This window comes from Diplodia corticola (genome assembly GCF_001883845.1).
Source record: "Diplodia corticola strain CBS 112549 chromosome Unknown scaffold37, whole genome shotgun sequence".
In the NCBI taxonomy this organism is placed as follows: domain Eukaryota; kingdom Fungi; phylum Ascomycota; class Dothideomycetes; order Botryosphaeriales; family Botryosphaeriaceae; genus Diplodia; species Diplodia corticola.
In genome coordinates this window covers 5,769-24,151 of record NW_017971516.1, presented here as the reverse complement: position 1 = coordinate 24,151, position 18,383 = coordinate 5,769, and the positions used below count along the sequence as shown (strand labels likewise).

General features: G+C 58.2%; 7 protein-coding genes across 7 annotated transcripts; 5 read left to right on the top strand and 2 right to left on the bottom strand.

Moving 5' to 3' along the window:
- Positions 1-622: 622 nt before the first annotated feature.
- Positions 623-1,525, top strand: BKCO1_370007 (mediator of rna polymerase ii transcription subunit 4 protein; the record flags this gene model as incomplete). Its single annotated transcript, XM_020275166.1, has 1 exon — positions 623-1,525. One exon carries the CDS (start codon positions 623-625, stop codon positions 1,523-1,525), a length of 903 nt encoding a protein of 300 aa, XP_020128749.1.
- An 819-nt stretch (positions 1,526-2,344) lies between these two features.
- Positions 2,345-4,286, top strand: BKCO1_370006 (mboat family protein; the record flags this gene model as incomplete). Its single annotated transcript, XM_020275155.1, has 2 exons — positions 2,345-3,167; positions 3,223-4,286. 2 exons carry the CDS (start codon positions 2,345-2,347, stop codon positions 4,284-4,286), a joined length of 1,887 nt encoding a protein of 628 aa, XP_020128748.1.
- Positions 4,287-5,381: 1,095 nt separating this feature from the next.
- Positions 5,382-8,982, bottom strand: BKCO1_370005 (nad-specific glutamate dehydrogenase; the record flags this gene model as incomplete). Its single annotated transcript, XM_020275144.1, has 9 exons — positions 5,382-5,415; positions 5,468-5,568; positions 5,619-7,146; positions 7,203-7,560; positions 7,615-7,860; positions 7,919-7,958; positions 8,016-8,556; positions 8,615-8,737; positions 8,792-8,982. The coding sequence occupies 9 exons, from the start codon at positions 8,980-8,982 to the stop codon at positions 5,382-5,384; spliced, it is 3,162 nt and encodes a 1,053-aa protein (XP_020128747.1).
- An 826-nt stretch (positions 8,983-9,808) lies between these two features.
- BKCO1_370004 (gamma-glutamyl phosphate reductase) lies at positions 9,809-11,385 on the bottom strand (the record flags this gene model as incomplete). Its single annotated transcript, XM_020275133.1, has 3 exons — positions 9,809-10,791; positions 10,845-11,006; positions 11,085-11,385. 3 exons carry the CDS (start codon positions 11,383-11,385, stop codon positions 9,809-9,811), a joined length of 1,446 nt encoding a protein of 481 aa, XP_020128746.1.
- A 593-nt stretch (positions 11,386-11,978) lies between these two features.
- BKCO1_370003 (glycoside hydrolase family 16 protein) lies at positions 11,979-13,382 on the top strand (the record flags this gene model as incomplete). The annotated part of the gene is made up of 2 exons (XM_020275122.1): positions 11,979-12,995; positions 13,065-13,382. The coding sequence occupies 2 exons, from the start codon at positions 11,979-11,981 to the stop codon at positions 13,380-13,382; spliced, it is 1,335 nt and encodes a 444-aa protein (XP_020128752.1).
- A 793-nt stretch (positions 13,383-14,175) lies between these two features.
- Positions 14,176-15,992, top strand: BKCO1_370002 (glycoside hydrolase family 20 protein; the record flags this gene model as incomplete). The annotated part of the gene is made up of 3 exons (XM_020275085.1): positions 14,176-14,316; positions 14,369-15,526; positions 15,579-15,992. 3 exons carry the CDS (start codon positions 14,176-14,178, stop codon positions 15,990-15,992), a joined length of 1,713 nt encoding a protein of 570 aa, XP_020128751.1.
- Positions 15,993-16,315: 323 nt separating this feature from the next.
- BKCO1_370001 (cytochrome p450 alkane hydroxylase) lies at positions 16,316-18,024 on the top strand (the record flags this gene model as incomplete). Its single annotated transcript, XM_020274974.1, has 4 exons — positions 16,316-16,893; positions 16,943-17,071; positions 17,134-17,509; positions 17,569-18,024. The coding sequence occupies 4 exons, from the start codon at positions 16,316-16,318 to the stop codon at positions 18,022-18,024; spliced, it is 1,539 nt and encodes a 512-aa protein (XP_020128750.1).
- Between the last annotated feature and the right edge of the window lie 359 nt (positions 18,025-18,383).

Here is an 18,383-nt window from a genome sequence, read left to right as displayed (position 1 = left end):
TCCAGCGGTGTCGCGGCGGTCGGGCTCGGTGGGCACGGGAGGGAAAGCGGTCTGCGGAGAGGAGAGGGTCTTGCAGCAGGCAGGCGTGCGGTCGAGGCTGGGGAGGGTAAGAAATGTGGCGGTAGGCAAGGCTATAGCGAAGAGCGAAGGTGGGTGGGAAGATCGCGGGGTCTTGGGCTGAGGGCTGAGGCGCAGCAGGCGGGCGGGAGGCTACGTCAAGCACAGGCACCTAAACAGAAAAGTCGCGTGGAGGAACGTTGGAGTGTGCGGGCGCCAGCGAGTCGTGCATTATTTGCACGTTGGGTCTGGCCGCAACCTGGCAAGCGGGCGCTTGTGGTTGTGTGTGGCTACCAGGCCTTAGTGAGGGGCTGCGCGCTGATTAGCGGAGCGCTGTCTGGCCCAAATTGCCTGCATCCTCAGGCACCAGCACCTGGTGAACCTGCAGCCCGTCGCTCGTCGCCGAACGCACGAACGCACGCGTCGGCGACGCCGACCAGTGGAAGCCCGCCCGCGCCCGCGCCTGCGACCAGCCGTCCGTGTTGCCGCGCGCGCAGCCAAAACCGTCCAGCTCCGGCCTGCCCATTGCTCCATCTCTGCGCCGCCCCGCGCCCTCTGCCGCAACATGGACGCCCTGCTCGACCAGCACTTCCAGCGCGTCGAGACCGCCCTCAACACCCTGATCGACTCCATCGCCTCCTACAACCCCTCGCAGCAGGCCGTAGTCGACCTAGTCGCCGCCGACGATGAGCTCAGCCGCGGTCTCGAACAGCGTGCGCCTGCCTCGGAGAGCTCCCCACACTGCTCTGCTGACATCATTCGCCCAGTTGCCGCACACCAGGCCAACTACCAGCGCGTCCTGGCCCTGCGCCAGACAGCTGACGCCCTGGACTCCCAGGTCAAGTCAACTCTGAGCCTGCTTGCCGATACGCGCAGAGAGCTCATCGCCACGCCCGTCACCCGCCCCGCCTCCAATGCCCGCGATGTAAGCACCGCAGAGCTGCTAACCTACGCCAAACACATTGGCAAGTTCACCGTGCCACCCAATTTCCGCCCCCCGCCGCGCAAAGAGGACGCTGCTGCGTCCGCGCAAGACAAGCCCGACGAAGACGCCGCCATGGCGAACGGCGCTGCTGCGGCCCCCGAATCTCAACAGGCCGATGTTGCTGCTGTTCCCGAGGAGACTCGTACCATGGCTACTCTTAACGCGGAGCAGAAGGCCTGGCTAGCCGGCCTGGGCGCTCTGCCGTGGTTTCCATGGCCGACAGAAGACAAGATCCGCCAGGGTGCGCTCGGTCAGATTCAAACAATGGTGGAGCAGGGCAAGGACCCCACAACTGTACTTTCGCCCGAGGAGCAGGAGAAGCGGGCAAGAGAGGCCGCGGCAGAGGAAGAGGAGCAACGTCAGGAGGAGGAGAGGCGCAGGGCCGAGGCTGAGCAGAGACGCAGAGATTTGCATGCCTCACAAAATAGGCCTGACGGACAGGGCGAGCAACCGGCCGTCTTCGGAGGTCTGGATCTTTACTAAGACGCGCACCCTGTGCTATCCAGTACCGACAATTCATGGGAAAGTAATTTACTGCACAGGCAAACCACAAGGTGACGGTAAATTCACTGCCAAAGCACGTGAGGAAAACAAGATTGAGTATACGTATGCCCAATATGCGACCCCCTTTACCATTAGGTTGCCACGCTCTTTGAATTGATCACGGCCATGCCCGCGGCCGTACCCGTCATTGCCTTCGGATATGAGGAAATGCTTCAGCCAGGAGTCAGCGGTAACACCGGTACAGGCTGTCGATGGTCTTGTCCCAACGATTGTGTCTGTATCAGGAGCAATGTAAACCAGTAGAGACTTGTTGCACAAGACCCACCCGCCAAAAATCGGCCTCCGTTCTGGTGATGCAGCACGCGTTCAGGTAAAAAAAAAAAACGACTGCGTGGTGATGATATGTCCATTGGCTCGAACCCGTGGCCAACCGAAGTGAAATCAGCCGTCGATGCCGTGATGGTCGCGTCGGCGTCGAGGGGACTGCGAGTGTCGCGAGACAGGATGAGACTCCGGCTGGGATATATAGCAAAGAAGGTACCTCAACAGTCTCGCCGCTGGCAGCACAGGAACGACGATACATGTGATGGGGTAGCTGCATATGCGCAGGCCGGCCGGCATTCGCCGCTCCAACCAGCTTGACGACCGCGCAGGGACGCCCGACGTGGCCCGGGCCCCTGCGTCCCTCTGCCTTGTGACGTCATCTGCTGATGGATGCCGCCTTCGTCAGATCGCTGCTGGTGCTGCCAGGGGCGCAGGCAACACTGCAGGCGGCCGGCCTGAGCCGACACCACCACCATGTCGGAGAACGAGGACTACGACGACGTGCACTTCGACACTGCCGCCGTCATTGCCGGCAGCCACGGCGGCGGCCTGGACACTCCCGGCCTCATTGCCCCAGACGCGCCCAACGACTCCAGCGGCTTCAGTGGCTCCAGCGGGAGCAGCCCAGGCGAGCCCGCCTACGACGCCGTGCGCGCCCCCGCCGACGCCGACCGCGCCTCGCCCCACGGCCGGCGCAAGAGCGTTCAGGTCAACCTCGAACGCACCGCCACCAAGGGCCGCTACGTTCTCACCGCCGATGACCACGAGATCCGCCGCATCTTACGCCACGGCCTGCAGCAGGAGCAGCGCCCCAGCCCTCGCCTACGCTTCCGCGACCTGGTCTTCACCCGCCAGTTCTCCACCTTCGACCGCCAGAACTCACTCAGCTACGACTCGCCCTTCCGCGGCTGGTTTACTCTCTTTTGGCTGTGCATTGCCCTGCTGCTTATCCGCGTCGCCGCCAAGAACTGGAGGACATACGGCAGCGTCCTCGGCCGCAATGAGATCTGGAATCTCATGTTCGAGCGCGACGTCGTCGTCCTGGGCCTCACCGACGGCGTCATGTGCGTCGGTACCCTTTTTGGCTTTGCCTTGCAAAAGGCTGTCGTCGCCGGCTACCTGGCTTGGGAAGGCCCGGGCTACATCATCGAGCACCTCTGGCAGGCTTCTTACCTGGGAGCTGTGCTCTACTGGACCATCTACCGCGACTGGCCCTGGACTCACACCATCTTCACTGTCCTACACTGCATGGTCTTCCTCATGAAGCAGCACAGCTATTCTTTCTACAACGGCTACCGTAAGCCCCGCCCCCCACCCAGTCCACCCTCGCGCATTTCGCTAAGCTCTCCAAGTATCACAGGTCTATCGCCGCAAACAGCTTCTGGAGCAGAAGCTCCACGAGCTTTCCGAAAAGGAGCCTACTACTTCTCGCCCGAACAGCCCTATGGTCACCTCTTTCGACGTCCCCCATTCCGACAGTCTCCGCCGGAGGCGCCGCTCTTCAACCTCCAAGGCCTCGACTGACCTGTTCCACGAGCAATCCCCCCTTTCCACCATAGCCCACGCTGTGGAATCCGGTGAGCCGTTGGATGCCGACCAGCTTGAGGCTTTTTCTGCCGTGGTCCGTAGCGAAATAAGGAGTCTTGCGTCGGAGCTGCGTGGGAAGAGCACTTCGGAAGAGTGGGCATATCCCAAGAACCTCACCTTGGCCAATTTCGCCGATTGGACGATGCTCCCAACGCTTGTCTACGAGTTGGAGTATCCCCGCCAGGAGCGCATCAACTGGTGGTATGTCGCTGAGAAGACGGCCGCGACCTTTGGAATAATCTGGGTCATGATTGTTGTCTCTCAGGCATATATTTACCCGCCCGTTGCCGAGACAGTCCGCATGAAGGAGGCCGGCATGACACTTCAGGAGCGCGCGCTGGAGTTCCCCTGGATAGTCAGCGACATCCTCTTCCCTCTGCTTCTTGAGCAAATCCTCACCTGGTATTTGATTTGGGAATGTATACTCAATGTCCTGGCTGAGTTGACTCGCTTTGCCGACAGAGGCTTCTATGGAGACTGGTGGAATAGCGTCAGCTTCGATCAGTATGCGCGCGATTGGAATCGTCCCGTGCACAATTTCCTCTTACGTCATGTCTACCACTCCTCCATCTCCTCGTGGCACCTCAGCAAGGGCTCCGCTACCTTCGTTACATTCTTGCTCTCTGCTCTGGTTCACGAGCTCGTCATGTTCTGTCTGTTTAAGAAGGTACGGGGCTATTTGTTCGCCACGCAACTATTGCAAATTCCTCTGGTCAGTTTAAGTCGGACTCGCTTGTTGAAAGGCCGCACTGTTTTGGGAAACGTAGTCTTCTGGATAGGATTATTCGTCGGACCGAGCGTTATAACAAGCCTCTACCTGATTGTTTAAAGTCCCTTTCAATGCCGCATCCTCTTACATTCTTGTAGCCATCCAGCCAGCGTAGCGGCATAAGCGGTCGTAACAACTTATTTTCTCCACTCCCTCCTAGACTATCGAATATTCCTAGAAAATTGAGCCAATAGCACACTAACTCCATGAAAGCGAAGTTGGCTGTGATTCTGGAAAATATGATTTAGCTAGAGGCTCTATGCACAATTGTTTCTCGTTAGACTGCTCGAGTAGTCTTGATTAATTCCCCGATAACACCTATCCGTAATCCAAGGGAAAGGGCCAGAGCAATTCGGAAACAAGGATACCAGGTGAAAACATTGGTGGGGGGGAAGTTATCCTTACTTCGTTAATCGCAACGTCTCTTCAACGCATATCGGAGGGTGCATGAAAACGAAGCCCGTATGTTTTCAACTCCAACGGCGCACATAGTGCTCAAATCAGTCTCCTTAGCTTCGTATTGCGAGCTTTGGAACCACCCAATTCGACCAATGACTCGGGAACCTACGCAATACGCATAGTATCGAGGAATCGTGTCACGAGTGTGGTTAGCCTACACCAAAGTTTCCAGCAAAAGAATAGGAGTTTTCTGGTCCTGAAGAGCTGCCTTTCCGGGATCACGCGGCAAGGCTAGGAAGGACGGACGCGACAGGAATGAATAGATAACTAATCTCACCGTCCGGGAGACGATACAAGTTGTATTATTGAGTGTATTGTAACTACGACCAGAGGGTCATTACTGAATGGTATTGCTGGTTTACTATTTTCACCGAAGGACTTCGGATGAACAAATGGAACAGCATGGAGATATTCCATAATGCGTAAAGTGCAAGCTCCTGAGGCAACGCCAAGAGAAAGCTCCAACTGGAAGGGGCTTGCATTTGATTGTGAAGGCTTATTACACAAACAGCCGGCATCACGGATTCGAGGCGACAAACAAATCGCTAAAGTAATAAATGGCAGTCTACATGTTCATCAATTACTGCCTTTCCAAGCGTCCAGTACGCTCATTTGCCATTGCTGGTCACTTCTTTGAATTGCCGAATTGCACTTTTGTGGTCCAGACTCCATCACCAAAACCAGTTAGTTCCTTGTTTACTGCCTGAGACGAGCCATCCTCTTGTTCATGCTACCCGATATGTCAGTACAGCGTTTTATCTGAATAGACCTAGAGAACTTACAAGGCGAAAAAAGCAAACTGGCTTGCAGAGATGCCATATTGATACACGAACCGACTGGCCAAGTAGCTTCCAAAGATGGCACGAAGGTAATTTTCAGGGACCTATTTCTGTCAATCACCATCATTACGACCGTATCTGGAGAATGACTCACCCGTTGCATGATGGTTTCCAAGCCAATCTTCCGAAGCAGGAGGCTTGGTAGCGCATCACTTAGGACAGACTTTCTCAGTTCGACATTGTCCCATAGCTCTGTGTTCTGCAGCTCCTCATCAAGCTTGGTGATAGCTATACTGAGCGTGTCACTTAGTATACTACGAGGCTCGCCAGTCTCCTGGTGTTCTCTCCAAATCGCCTCGAACTCGAGCGCGGCGTTGTTCTTGATGGTCTGCTGCACTTGCTTGACGTACTCGTCATAGAATTCTGGCGCAGAACCGTCTTCGCGGATGCACATATGCTCAATGAAGCCCTCGTCATCGAATGAGAGCGAGGCAAGGACTTCAAGTGAGGACGAGGTAACACCGCCCTTGTTGGCAGACGCATCCTTGTAAAGGATGCACCCTGCCTTCTCCAAACGAAGTTTGGCATCCTGGGTAATGAATAAGTTGGCGCCTTCGACAATGTATGGGATGAGACATTTGCCGTCCACGATGAGTCGGTTGGCCGTTCCAAGGTCGATGGACTCAGGACGGCCACCACATGGAACGAAGATATCGTACGCGGAGCTATCACGCAGATGGAAGGTATTGCGGAACTGTGTTCCGTTGTTGACGGTCTCGCCGGTGGGCAGCTTGACGTTGTTCTCCTCAACTAGAACACGGTATCCCTCCGGAGAGAGCTTGGCTGTATCGAACTGCGATATCATGACGCGGTTCTGCGCCATGCGCACCAGCTCATCACGGTCGATTCCGTTAGGGTCGACAAGGACACCGGAGCCATCCACGATCGCTGTATATTGCTCGTTACCCAGAAGGATTTCGTTGGAGCCGAGATCACCGTCCGGTCCGCCGGTTTGAAGCTTGCGGATCTTGGTCTGATCAAGGCTGAGCTTGCGGTAGATACCGAGCACATATTCGCGGACAGAGAGTGTAGTCATGCCGTAGCGGTCGTGCGGGATTCCACCAAGCTTGGGACTCTTGCCAGTGAAGAATGACTTCCACCAAGGCGCTCCTCTTGCTCTGGCATGTTCCGTAGCCCAGTCAACGAGATCGGCAGTGTTCTCGTCCGGCCCCATGAACAGAATTTCCTGTTTGCCGTGCAAATCGACGATCGGGTCTTTGATACCTGGGCTGGATGGAGGAAGCAGCAGGTCCAGGATGCTGTCGATATACTTCTCGAATGCAACCGTGGCCTTGTCTTGGTGGCGGACATCCAAAAGAATGACACCCTTGGAGCCGCCCTCGGGAATGTCTTTGTTCTTCCTCTGTTGGGTGTTCGCAAGGTTGTAGTTTTCGTCAAAGAGTGACCTAGCATTGATAGCATAGGCTTCTGAACTCCTCGACTTCACGATGCGAATGCCTCCACGTGCAATATCGCGGAAGCGAAGATGGAAACCGCGGAACTCAGAGCTGATCACCAGGAACATGCCGTACAAAGGCTGTGGGTACTCTGAAGGTGGGAGGAAGGTAGGGTTGAGCCTGAAGCTCAACGCAACCTTCGTCGGGGTGTAAAAATTCGTTTTTCTAGTTGGGATTAGCTGAGAAATAACGTCAAAGGGTTTCTGTAAAGCTGCACATACAAGACACTAGCGTTGAAGGTTCGGAAAGCTGTCATAACCATGGCATGATGCTCGTTGGTCACATTTTTGGCGATCAGCCCCTCAAGCTCCGAGTCACTCAAGACTTTGTCGACTTTCATGCGCAAGTAACTCAGAGTCGGGATGAAGTCGTCCTGATCACCCCTGGTCTGCACGTAATGTGTGTTGGCGAATGCCAAGTAGAGCGAGTGGATGAGCTCAGGGTATTCGTTGATGATTTCGAGGATGTAGTCCGCGGTGAACGTCTCCGTACGGAGACGGCGCTTGAGCTTAGAAAGCAGTTCGGCGTGTACGCTGTTGTTGCTGTCCAGCATTGACGACAAAGTGGTATACTCAGAGCCTGTCACCAGCGGTCAGCAAGCATCCTGTAGTTTATTGGCACATGGCACCATACCCAATCGGTTGAGGAAATGACCGACGAAAACCCACACGCAGTGAGCATAGATGGTCTCCTGCAGGCTCAGCCTGCCCGAGGCAAAGTGCAGCTGGAACTTGTTCTGCGGAATGCAGTACAGCAAAGAGACCTCTTTGATGATCTGGTGGACGGAGGCTTCGATTGGCGGATGACGTGCCGAGCTGACCGATTGTGGGGCGTGGCGCAAGTAGATGGACATGACCGTGTAGCCATTCGAGAATTGTTCTGTGGGGAAAGTGTCAGCTCTATGGATACAACGCAACGCGTGCAACGGAACACATACCGACGTATTTGCGCGACGAGGTCAAGCCGTAGTAGTGGTACTAGACACGGACATCAGTTTCTTTCGTAGGAGCCAGTAGGGACCTCGACGGACTCACCAGATCGCTCAAGGCACTGAACAGGCCAAGTGCAGAGCCCTGCTTGTAGGCGATGACCAAGCGCTTCTCGCGTGAGCCTTCAATGTCAAAATACTCGATGACGGGGCCTGTGCGCATGACGGCATTTTCAAGGACCTGCTTGTAAATCTCCTTGGTGTTCTTGGTCGCCTTCTGCAAGAAACGCTTCTCGCCGATCTTCTCCAGCTGGGTCTCCTCAGCGGACGTCGTTGCATCATTGGCAAACTCGCACTGGTACACAAAGTAGCACCGGAGTTGTTGCTCGTTCCCGCCGGGGAGCAGGCCGGCAGAGCGGAAGGTCTCAACGCGGTAGAGACTGCTTCCAGGCGAGGCATTGAGGTACTTCTGGTCGATGCGTCGCTCGTACTGCGGGCCATCCATGTTGCTGACACCCGGCTTGCTGGTGTCGATGTAGACGGCGTGATCTGCGGCTTCCTTGTCCAGGCGGATCTCGAGAAGTTTGTCATCGCGGGCATATGCAGCAATTTTGGCAGCGTAGAGCGAATGGATGTGGTTCACAATGCTGCAGCAAGCGCGTCAGCCGGCGGGGTGGCGGTGACAGGGGCAAACGGGTTGCTTACGCCTCGACAGACTCGGTAGCGAAGTAGCTGTCGTCAATGCCCAGCTCACTGTAGAACCAATTGGTCTCGGACTCGACGAAGTCGGCCGGGATGAAACCCTTCTCCTCAACCTGATCCATGACCCTGCGATGTGTTAGTCGACTGCGAGAAGTCGCTTGCTCTCCAGCTCAAGCGTACGTCTCCATCTGCTGCTCCTTGCCCTCGAACTTCGGCGCCACATATCCCGGACCCTCCTCGTGCAGCACGCGGTGATGTGTGGAGCCGGGAACGCTCAGGTGAGTGGGTTGGGGCGACGGTTGGCGGCCGGGCGTGCGGGCGATGGTGTCCAGAACCTTGTTCTGGACGCCGTTGGGAGCGGAGGAGGCCATGCTGGCGGCTGCTCGAGGGGCGGTGGGAAAGGATGCGGGGGAGAAGCACAGCGGCGGCGGTGGTGGACTGGCAGGTGTCTGGAAAGGGTCAGCATGCGTTGGCGGGACAGATAAGCCGCGGCGGGCGGTGCTTCTTATTAAGCTACCGGTGCAACCCACGGCGCCGCGGCGGAACGGGAGGCGAGTCAATGGGCGCCAGACCTCTATCTACGCGCCGGGCCACAGATTGACGGGCTTATCGCAGCGCGGTGGTACAGAAACAAAAGCAACAAGGCGTGCGGACGCACGAGAGAGCAGGCTGGCTTGCACTTGCACCCCCGGTGCCGCTCGGCGGGGCTTTAAATAGGTCTGGGGAAGCGTCGTCCGCTGTCCGCTGTCCGCTTTGCGCCGGCACAACTTCCGTCGACGCTCCTCCCCTGGCCAAATGCTCACGATGCGCGACTTTGGTACCTGGAACTAGCCCACATTAAGCCCGCATTGGCTCCGCCGCCGCCGCTGGCCCTGCACGGTCAGCGAGAATCGGAGTGGCCTCACCGGTCACATGGAGCGTGGCATCCAGTCAACGCTTTTGCGCTGTCATTGCATCGCCATGGCTGACTACGGCGTGCTCGTTTTCACGTAACAACAACCCTCAAGTGCAAGTGTGAAGTCATGGGGCCGGCCGCTTTCTGCGGGGAAGACGACCGCCGAGGCCGCTGTTGCGCGGATAAGTGGACGCGCCCCACCTGCCGCGCACCTTGACTCGCGCCACGGTTCTCTGCCCCGACCTGCGGCTCTATCCTGCCTGCTTCTCCCGCCTTCCACGCTGCTCACCCGCCCCGGCCGCTCACCCGCTGCGCGCCCGTGCCGCCCTGAACTGCTGGAGCGCCTTCCATTCGTCTTCCGTGGCCGCGTAGCGTTCCTGCTCGCCCACCGGCAGCTTCTGATGCTTCCATGCCTTGCCCCCTGAACCGTAGTCCGCCGATGCCTGCCCGTTGCCATTGATGCGCCAGCGGTAGATCGTCAGGCCCTCGAGTCCTACGGGGCCCCGCGCATGGATCTTGTTGGTGCTGATGCCCACCTCTGTGCCGAACCCGAACCGCTGCCCGTCCGCCATCCTGGTGCTCGTGTTCCAGAACACCGACGAGCTGTCCACGCCGTCCTGGAACCGCTCTGCAATCGCCCGGTCCTGCGTCAGCACCACGTCTGTGTGGTGCGACGAGTGCTCATTGATGTGGGCAATGGCAAGGTCCACCGCCTCCTCTGCGCTCGCTGCACGCGGGATTGTTTTGACGGCAAGGATGAGATCCAGGAACTCGGTCCGGAAATCCTGGTCCTCCGCATCCTGCAAGAAGGCCGCTTGATGCTTGTCCAGCGCCGACGCAAGCGCCGCCTTTGACGCCGCGTCACATCGCAGCCGAACACCCTTGGCCAGCAGTGCTTCGGCGACGGCGGGCAGGACGGTGCTCAGTGCGTCCTCGTCCACCAGCAGCGTCTCGACGCTGTTGCAGGCTGCGGGGTAGCTCGTTTTGGCGTCGACGACAACCTTTGCGGCCATGGCGACTGCGCAATCGGCCCGCACGTAGATGGAGCACACGCCGTCGGCGTGGCCGAGCACCGGAATTTGCGTGCTTTTCTTGATCGAAGACACAAGCTCGTTGCTGCCACGGGGAATGACGAGATCGATGTACTGGTCCAGCTCCAAAAGGGGCTTGATGGCATCCCTGGTCGTCACCAGCTGCAGGCAGTCGTTCGGGACGGCCGTGGTGCTGAGCGCGGTCGAGATGACGGTGGAGATGGCCTTGAAAGACTCGGTCGACTCCTTTCCGCCTGTGTGGCATGAGCGATGGCCGGCAGCTGGCGGAATGCGACTTGTCACGAACCTTTGAGGATAGCGGCATTTCCAGACTTGATTGCCAGGGACGCGATGTTTGCGATGACCTCGGGGCGAGCCTCGAAAATGATGAGCAGCACGCCGATGGGAGAAGAGCGGCGTTCGAGAACAAGGTCGTCGTCGAGCAAGGTGCGCACGTCGGTCCTGCCGACTACGAAGTGGTCAACGTTGGGTCACGCACGGCGCCAGTTGCAAAAAGCAAAGGCAGCAAACGCAATGCAGCACATACGCGGGTCGTCCAGGAGCCTGACATCGAGGATGCCCTGCAGCATGTCCTCGTACTTGCCCGTGCGGCCGAGGTCGAGGCGCTTGATCAGGCTCTCGTTCAGCTCGCCGCTCTGGGCGGCGTGGGTGGCGGCTTCCAGATCGCGCGCATTTGCAGCCAGGATGTCGTCGCGTGCAGCGGCTAGAGCATCGTGAATGGCGGTCAGGGCGTCGTTGCGAGCTTGGGCGGGCAGCACGGCAAGCGTGCGCGATGCCAGGCGGGCAGAGCGCGCAGCCTCGACGGGGTCGGCGTTCGTTAGAGACATGATGGCTGGTTGGCGTCAGGACAACGAGCGCGTGGGCGTGGTCAGGTGCGTCTCACGTGGCAGAGGCACGATCCAAAATAGGCGGTGCACAGGCTGGGCCCTGCTTGGTGCGGGGGATCGGTCAAAAGCGGCGGATGCAGGTTCTGCGGAAGGGATGGTGGCGCTCAGGTTGTCGAGCTTAGTTTTTGTCCTTGGTGCGTCAGGCGGGCGGGCCGGCGTCGCTCAGGCGGAATCCGGGGTTCGGCGAGCATTGCCGACGCTGGCTGGGGCGGCGCGGGGTGGCTGGGTCAGCCTCCTCTTTTCCCCTCCAGCCCCGGCACTTTCGCGGCGGCCAACAGCAGCTTGCGATGCTGCTGCCACGTCGCGGGGCACCGGACCTGCAGGCCTCCGGCGGCGGCGCGGTGACTTATGGCGTCGCTTGTGAAATGCGATGGCTGGTCGTGTGTCCTATAACAACCGCTGCTGCAGGAAACCTTCTTTTGCGCCGCGTCACTCTGCACATCAGCCTCTAGCTTGCCCACAATTCTGCCCGGCCCTCCGCTGCCTCCTCCACCCTCCGCCCTCCTCCGCTCTCCACCGTCTCCACTGCCAACATGCGAACGCCCGCGCGTGCCGTCGCCGCGCTTGCGACTGCTGCTCTTCTCTTTGGCTGCGCGAGCGCGCAGACGAACGCTGCCCTGGGCAGATCCGTCGACATCGACTTCTCCGAGCAGTCCGACAGCTTCACCTCCCAGGGGCCCGTGTCCTACGGCTCCGACGGCGCGTCCTTCACCATCACCAAGTCGGGCGATTCGCCCAAGATCGAGTCCAAATGGTACATCATGTTCGGAAAGGTCGAGTTCACCATGAAGGCTTCGCCCGGCGCCGGCATAGTCAGTTCCGCCATCTTGCAGTCCGACGACCTCGACGAGATAGACTGGGAGTGGCTTGGATCCGACGCAGACGAGGTGCAAACCAACTACTTTGGCAAGGGCCAGACCACCACCTACAACCGCGGCGCCTTCCACGCCGATGCCGGCAGCCAGACCGGCTTCAAGACGTACACCATCGAATGGACTGCCGAAGAGCTGGTGTGGCAGATTGACGGCGTCACCGTCCGGGCCCTGAAGCCGGCCGACGCAAGCGGCCAGTATCCGCAGACGCCGATGCAGATCAAGATCGGGTCCTGGGCCGGCGGTGATACTGATCTCAACTCTCCCGGCACGGTCGAGTGGGCCCGCGGGCCCACGGACTACTCGCAAGGACCCTTCACCATGCAGCTGAAGTCGCTCGCCGTCACCGACTACTCGACCGGCACCCAATACAAGTACGGCGACAGCAGTGGCACCTGGCAATCCATCGTGGCCGTCGATGGCACCGTCAACTCGGGCGGCAGCAACGTCGACAGCGCCGCCCCAGCCGTGACGTCAAGTTCCAGCGGACAGCCGATTCCCTGGTCGGGTACCCATGACTCTTCATCCACCTACGTCCGGCCATCGGTGTACCCGTGGGTGCCCGAGTCGACGACGCTCGCAACGGCGTCGACTCAGACGGCTACCAGCTACCCAGGCCTCCCAAGCGGCTGGACTGTAACAAGTTCCGGCAAGGTCGTCCCGCCTAGCTCGGCCCCTGTGCGTAAGGCCTCATCTCGTTCCAGTTCTGTCCATCAAGGCGTGCCTGCTAATGCTTCGTTTCTTTAGTCGACATCCCCACCCGCTTCGCCTACCTCGTTGTCTGCAGCGTCTCGGCCGGATTCCTCCTCGGCTGGAGACACTGAAGTCCTCACCACGTTTGACCAACATGGCTTCACCACCGTCGTCACGGTCGCAGCCGGAGCGGCAAAGTCGGACTACTGGCGCGGTGTCATGACGGCAGCGCCGGATGCGCAAAAGCAATCGGCTGAGACGTCGGGCTCCGCGGCGCCAAGTCCAACCGCAGCCGGGGGGTCAAGTCGAGCTGGGCCGGTGTGGCTGAGTTTTGTTGCGTGTTTCTTCTTCTCAGCATTCTCCCTTTGGTAAGCGCATTCAGCAACCATTATACCCGGATCTGCATAGCGTTGGGCGTTTGGCATAGATGTTCTGTAATTGTAATGATAATCGGGTCACGGACGGATAGAGGAAGCGGTAATATACGTTAGCGAGGAGGGCTTCACAGTCAGCCGGGAGCCGCAAAGAGCAGTAAGAGCGTGGGCCGACGGACGAAGGAATGCAAGCTGTACAGGTGCTATATATACCAAACGTGACTGGCTGTGCAGCGGAGCGACGGCCGTGCGCGCAGAATGAGGGGCCGGCGCAGGCCCAGGCCGCCGTGTCAATCCAGGAGCCAGGGCGCATGGACAGCGGCTTGGCGGCGAGGCTGGTGAATCGTGATGCTGTTGTTTCAACGCCACAGCGGGCCAGCGTTTGATGCACAAACCTTAGCCGGCACATGGCGCCCCTGCGCGAGTCGACACAGGTGCGCGAGATGGCGATCTCCTGGAGGCAAAGTCAGGGCGCCGACGGGGCGAGTAAGAGGCGGAATGCAGCAGGGGAGGAGAGATTGGATGACAGCCCGTCAGCGCCGGGCCCCAGCCGCAGCGTCGTACCGCCGGTAGCCTGACCGTGTCAGCAGCGGAGAGAGGATGGGTGGCATTATTATTGCCATGCTGCTGCCGGCACTCCGCTACCCAGGGCTCCCCGGCCACTCGCTTCTGGAGTTCCTGCAGTGGCACCGCCTGGTGACCCGCCCCCATCGTTCCATCGTTTAAATAAACTTCGCTCGCCCGGCTGCGAGCCTCGCGACTCTACATCCTCGCCTCGCCCGCGCCGCACCATGAAGCTGCTCGCCCTGCTCGCCGCCGGCGCGCCCTTCGCTGCCGCGCTGTGGCCCATTCCGTCGCAGTACAGCTCCGGCAACACCACGCTCTGGATCAGCAGTGACGTCAAGATCACCTACAACTCCCCCAGCAACCAGGTACCTGAGGCTCCCTGCTCCCCGGCCGGCTGCGGCTGACCCTGCTCCCCAGACTGCGTCGCACAACTCGTCGGCCACCGTTACTTCGCAGCAGCTCGTGCAGAATGCCATCCAACGCACCCACGACGCCATCTTCGACCACTCGTTTGTGCCGTGGAAATTCCACCCGCGCTTTTCCGACTTCGAGCCCCCGACTTCCGACAAGCAATTCATCTCCACCGTCGCCCTGCAGCAGACGAAGCCGGATCCGACCAATCTCATCGCTCCGACTGACGACACCCTCGACGAGTCGTACTCGCTCAGCGTCTCCGAGTCGGGCGAGGTTGCCATCTCCGCAGCCTCTTCCGTTGGCCTGCTGCACGGTCTGACCACCTTCTCGCAACTGTTCTTCAAGCACTCCCAAGGCGGTTCCTACACCAGCCTCGCCCCCGTCGAGATCCAGGATGCTCCCAAGTTCGCTCATCGCGGCCTCAACATGGACGTCTCGCGCAACTACTTCTCTGTCGACGACCTCAAGCGCATGCTGGACTCCATGGCCTTTGCCAAGATGAACCGCTTCCACATCCACATCACCGATTCCCAGTCCTGGCCGCTGGTGGTCCCTGCCATCCCCGAGCTCTCGGCCAAGGGTGCCTACGCTGCCAACCTCGTCTACACGCCCGAAGACCTCGAGGACATCCAGAAGTACGCCAATCTACTTGGCATCGAGCCCATCCTGGAGATCGACATGCCGGGCCACACTGCCTCCGTCGCCTTCTCCAACCCGGACCTGGTCGCCGCGTTCAACGTGCAGCCTGACTGGGACACGTACTGCGCCGAGCCACCGTGTGGCACCTTGAAGCTCAACTCTTCTGCCGTGTACGACTTTCTCGACACGCTGCTTGGTGACGTGCTGCCGCGTGTCAAGCCGCACACGGCCTATTTCCACAGCGGAGGCGACGAAGTCAACGCGCAATCGTACTTGCTAGACGACACGGTCCGGTCCAACTCGACGGCGATTCTCCAGCCCCTGATGCAAAAGTTTGTTGACCGCAACCACGACCAGATTCGCGCCAACGGCCTTCGGCCGATTGTGTGGGAGGAAATGCTTCTGGAGTGGAATGTCACGCTCGGCAAGGACGTCTTGGTCCAGACGTGGCAGTCAGACCAGGCGGTTGCGGACACGGTCGCCAGTGGCCACAAGGCTCTGGCGGGCAACTACAATTACTGGGTAAGTGCGGCAGAGGTACAGAGGCAAGGCGATGGACTGACGTGGCGGCTAGTATCTTGACTGCGGCAAGGGCCAGTGGCTGGACTTCACGCCCGAGACGGCGTCGACGTACTGGCCTTTTGCGGACTACTGCTCTCCGCGCAAGAGCTGGAGGCTAATGTACTCGTACGATCCGCTGAGCGGCGTTCCGGCCAACCAAACGCATCTTGTGGTGGGCGGCGAGTGCCACATCTGGGCCGAGCAAACGGACCCGGCCGTCATCGATAGCATGGTATGGCCACGGGCTGCGGCGGCCGCGGAGGTGCTCTGGAGCGGGGCCAAGGACGAGCAGGGCCAGAACAGGAGCCAGATCACGGCGAGCCCGCGGCTGAGCGACTTCCGCGAGCGGCTGGTGGCTCGCGGCGTGCAGGCGGAGCCGATCCAGATGCCGTTCTGCACCCAGAACGGCACGCAATGCGCGCTCTAGGCGCAGGGGCGGATGTCGGCGATTGCATATAACTCAGCTGGCGTACAGATAGTGTGCGACGTAGGAAATAAGTCATCCCTGTCTCAGCCGGCGGCGTTTTACCCCGCAGTGGCGCCGGATCGTGTGCCTGTGGCTTTCTCGCGTGGCGGCCGGCCGCGATCGTCGTCCCCGTCGCGCCCACGGACTCAGGCGTGCGACTTAGCTCCGGCCGTGGAGACGGCGCAATGCCTCTGCGCACCTCGTTGGAGTTGGAGTCGGAGTCGCGTCGCGTCGCTTCATTGTTGCACCATTGACCCTCAGTGTCTCCTCCCCAACTCGCCGCCATGCTCAACCAGTTGCTCGGCTGCATGTCGCTGCCCTCGTTCGCCGCCTTCGCCATCCTGCTCTATCTTGTGTACGGGCTTGCCAACCGCATCAATGCTGCCGCCAGGCTCCGCGCCCTGGGCGGCTGCGCGCCTGTCCGCGCCACCTATTTCCCCCTCGGCCTGGATCTCGTCTTCACAGCTGTACGGGCAAATCTTAGGCACGCCAGCTATGAATTCTGGCTCCATCTGTTCCGCACCGTCGGCCGCCCGGGAAACGCCTACACGGTCGAGGCCGACGTGGGTGGCGTGCGGACCATATTCACCGCCGACCCCGTCAACATCAAGGCGCTTCTGGCCACGCAGTTCGCCGACTACGGCAAGGGCGAGCGCTTCAACCAGGAGTGGCACGATTTCTTAGGCGACAGCATTTTCACTACCGATGGTGCAAAGTGGCACAGTGCGCGCCAGCTGATCAGACCTCAGTTCGTCAAGGATCGCTTGAGTGATATCCAGGTGTTTGAGAGACACATCAGCGTCCTGCTGAAGCACCTCGGTGGCAGTGGTGAAGCTGTCGATATCACAACTCTGTTTTTCAGGTCGCTGCCATCGCTTTCTGCCCATCTGCCTGGTCTGACATGGAGATAGGTATACTCTTGACGCAGCTACCGATTTTCTGCTTGGCCGTAGCGTCGAAAGTCTTGATAACCCCCAGGCAAAATTCGCCGAGGCGTTTGCGGAGGTTCAGCATGTGCAGAGCCTGATCGCCAAGAGCGGGTATGCTAAGACCGCTGTCCAACCCCCCATGATGTAGTGAGTCAATTCTCTGACCTCGGTAGGCCTGTGAATTGGCTGCTACCACGCAAACGATTTCGGGACAACATACAGACCATGAACGACTTCATTGAACCCTTTATCGACCAGGCTTTGAGTCTCCCTGCAGAAGAGCTGGACAAGAGGACCAAGGATGATGAAGGTTATACCTTTTTGCACGCGCTCGCCTCGTACACCAGGGATCGCGCCACTCTCCGTGACCAGCTCGCAGCTGTTCTTCTGGCTGGAAGAGATACCACCGCCTGCACCCTGTCATGGCTCTTTTATGAGCTATCAAACCACCCAAAGATTGTGCAGAAGCTCAGGGAGGAGATACTCGGTGTGGTGGGTGACGAAACAATGCCCACCTACGAGCATCTGAAGTCCATGAAGTACCTTCAGGTAGGAGGTCAGCGACCCAGTATTGCCGTAATGAAAACTAATCTAGATGTACGCAAAAGCATACCATCAACGAGACACTTCGCTTATATCCCGTTGTCCCGTTCAACATCCGCTCTGCCCTCCGGGACACGACGCTGCCTCATGGAGGGGGTTCCGATGGCAGTCTGCCCATCGGCGTGCTTCGGGATACACCTATCGCATACTCCACTCTCGTCATGCAACGACGTGCTGATCTCCATCCGCCCGTCTCTAAAGCTTTCCCGCCTGTGCTTTCATTCGCGCCTGAGAGGTGGTATTCCTGGACGCCTAAAGCATGGACATACATTCCTTTCAACGGTGGGCCAAGGATCTGCATCGGGCAGCAGTTTGCGCTCACTGAAATGGCTTATACGGTTGTACGGATATTGCAGTGCTTTAAAGGGGTGGAGAATCGAACAAACACTTACCCGGGACTCAAAACGGATATCGTACTACAACCAGCTAAAGAAATATTTATAGCGTTTCAAGCAAAATAACTACTATATTACTAAAATAGTAAATTACTAAGATACCTAGTTTTTATAGTAAATTACTAAAGTAACTAGTTTTTATAAAAGAATTACCAAGATATCTAATTTTATAGTAAGTTATTAAAGTATCTAGTTTTATAGTAAATTACTAAAGTACCTAGTTTTATAGTAAATTACTAAAATACCTAGTTTTATAGTAAATTACTTAAATACCTAGTTTTATAGTAAATTACTTAAATACCTAGTTTTTATTTATATATTTTTTAAATATTTATATACTCTTACTAAAAACCCTAGGTTTATAAAAGTTATTAGAATATTTAGAATTTTAATATTAATACGTTATTTACTAAATAATAGATAAG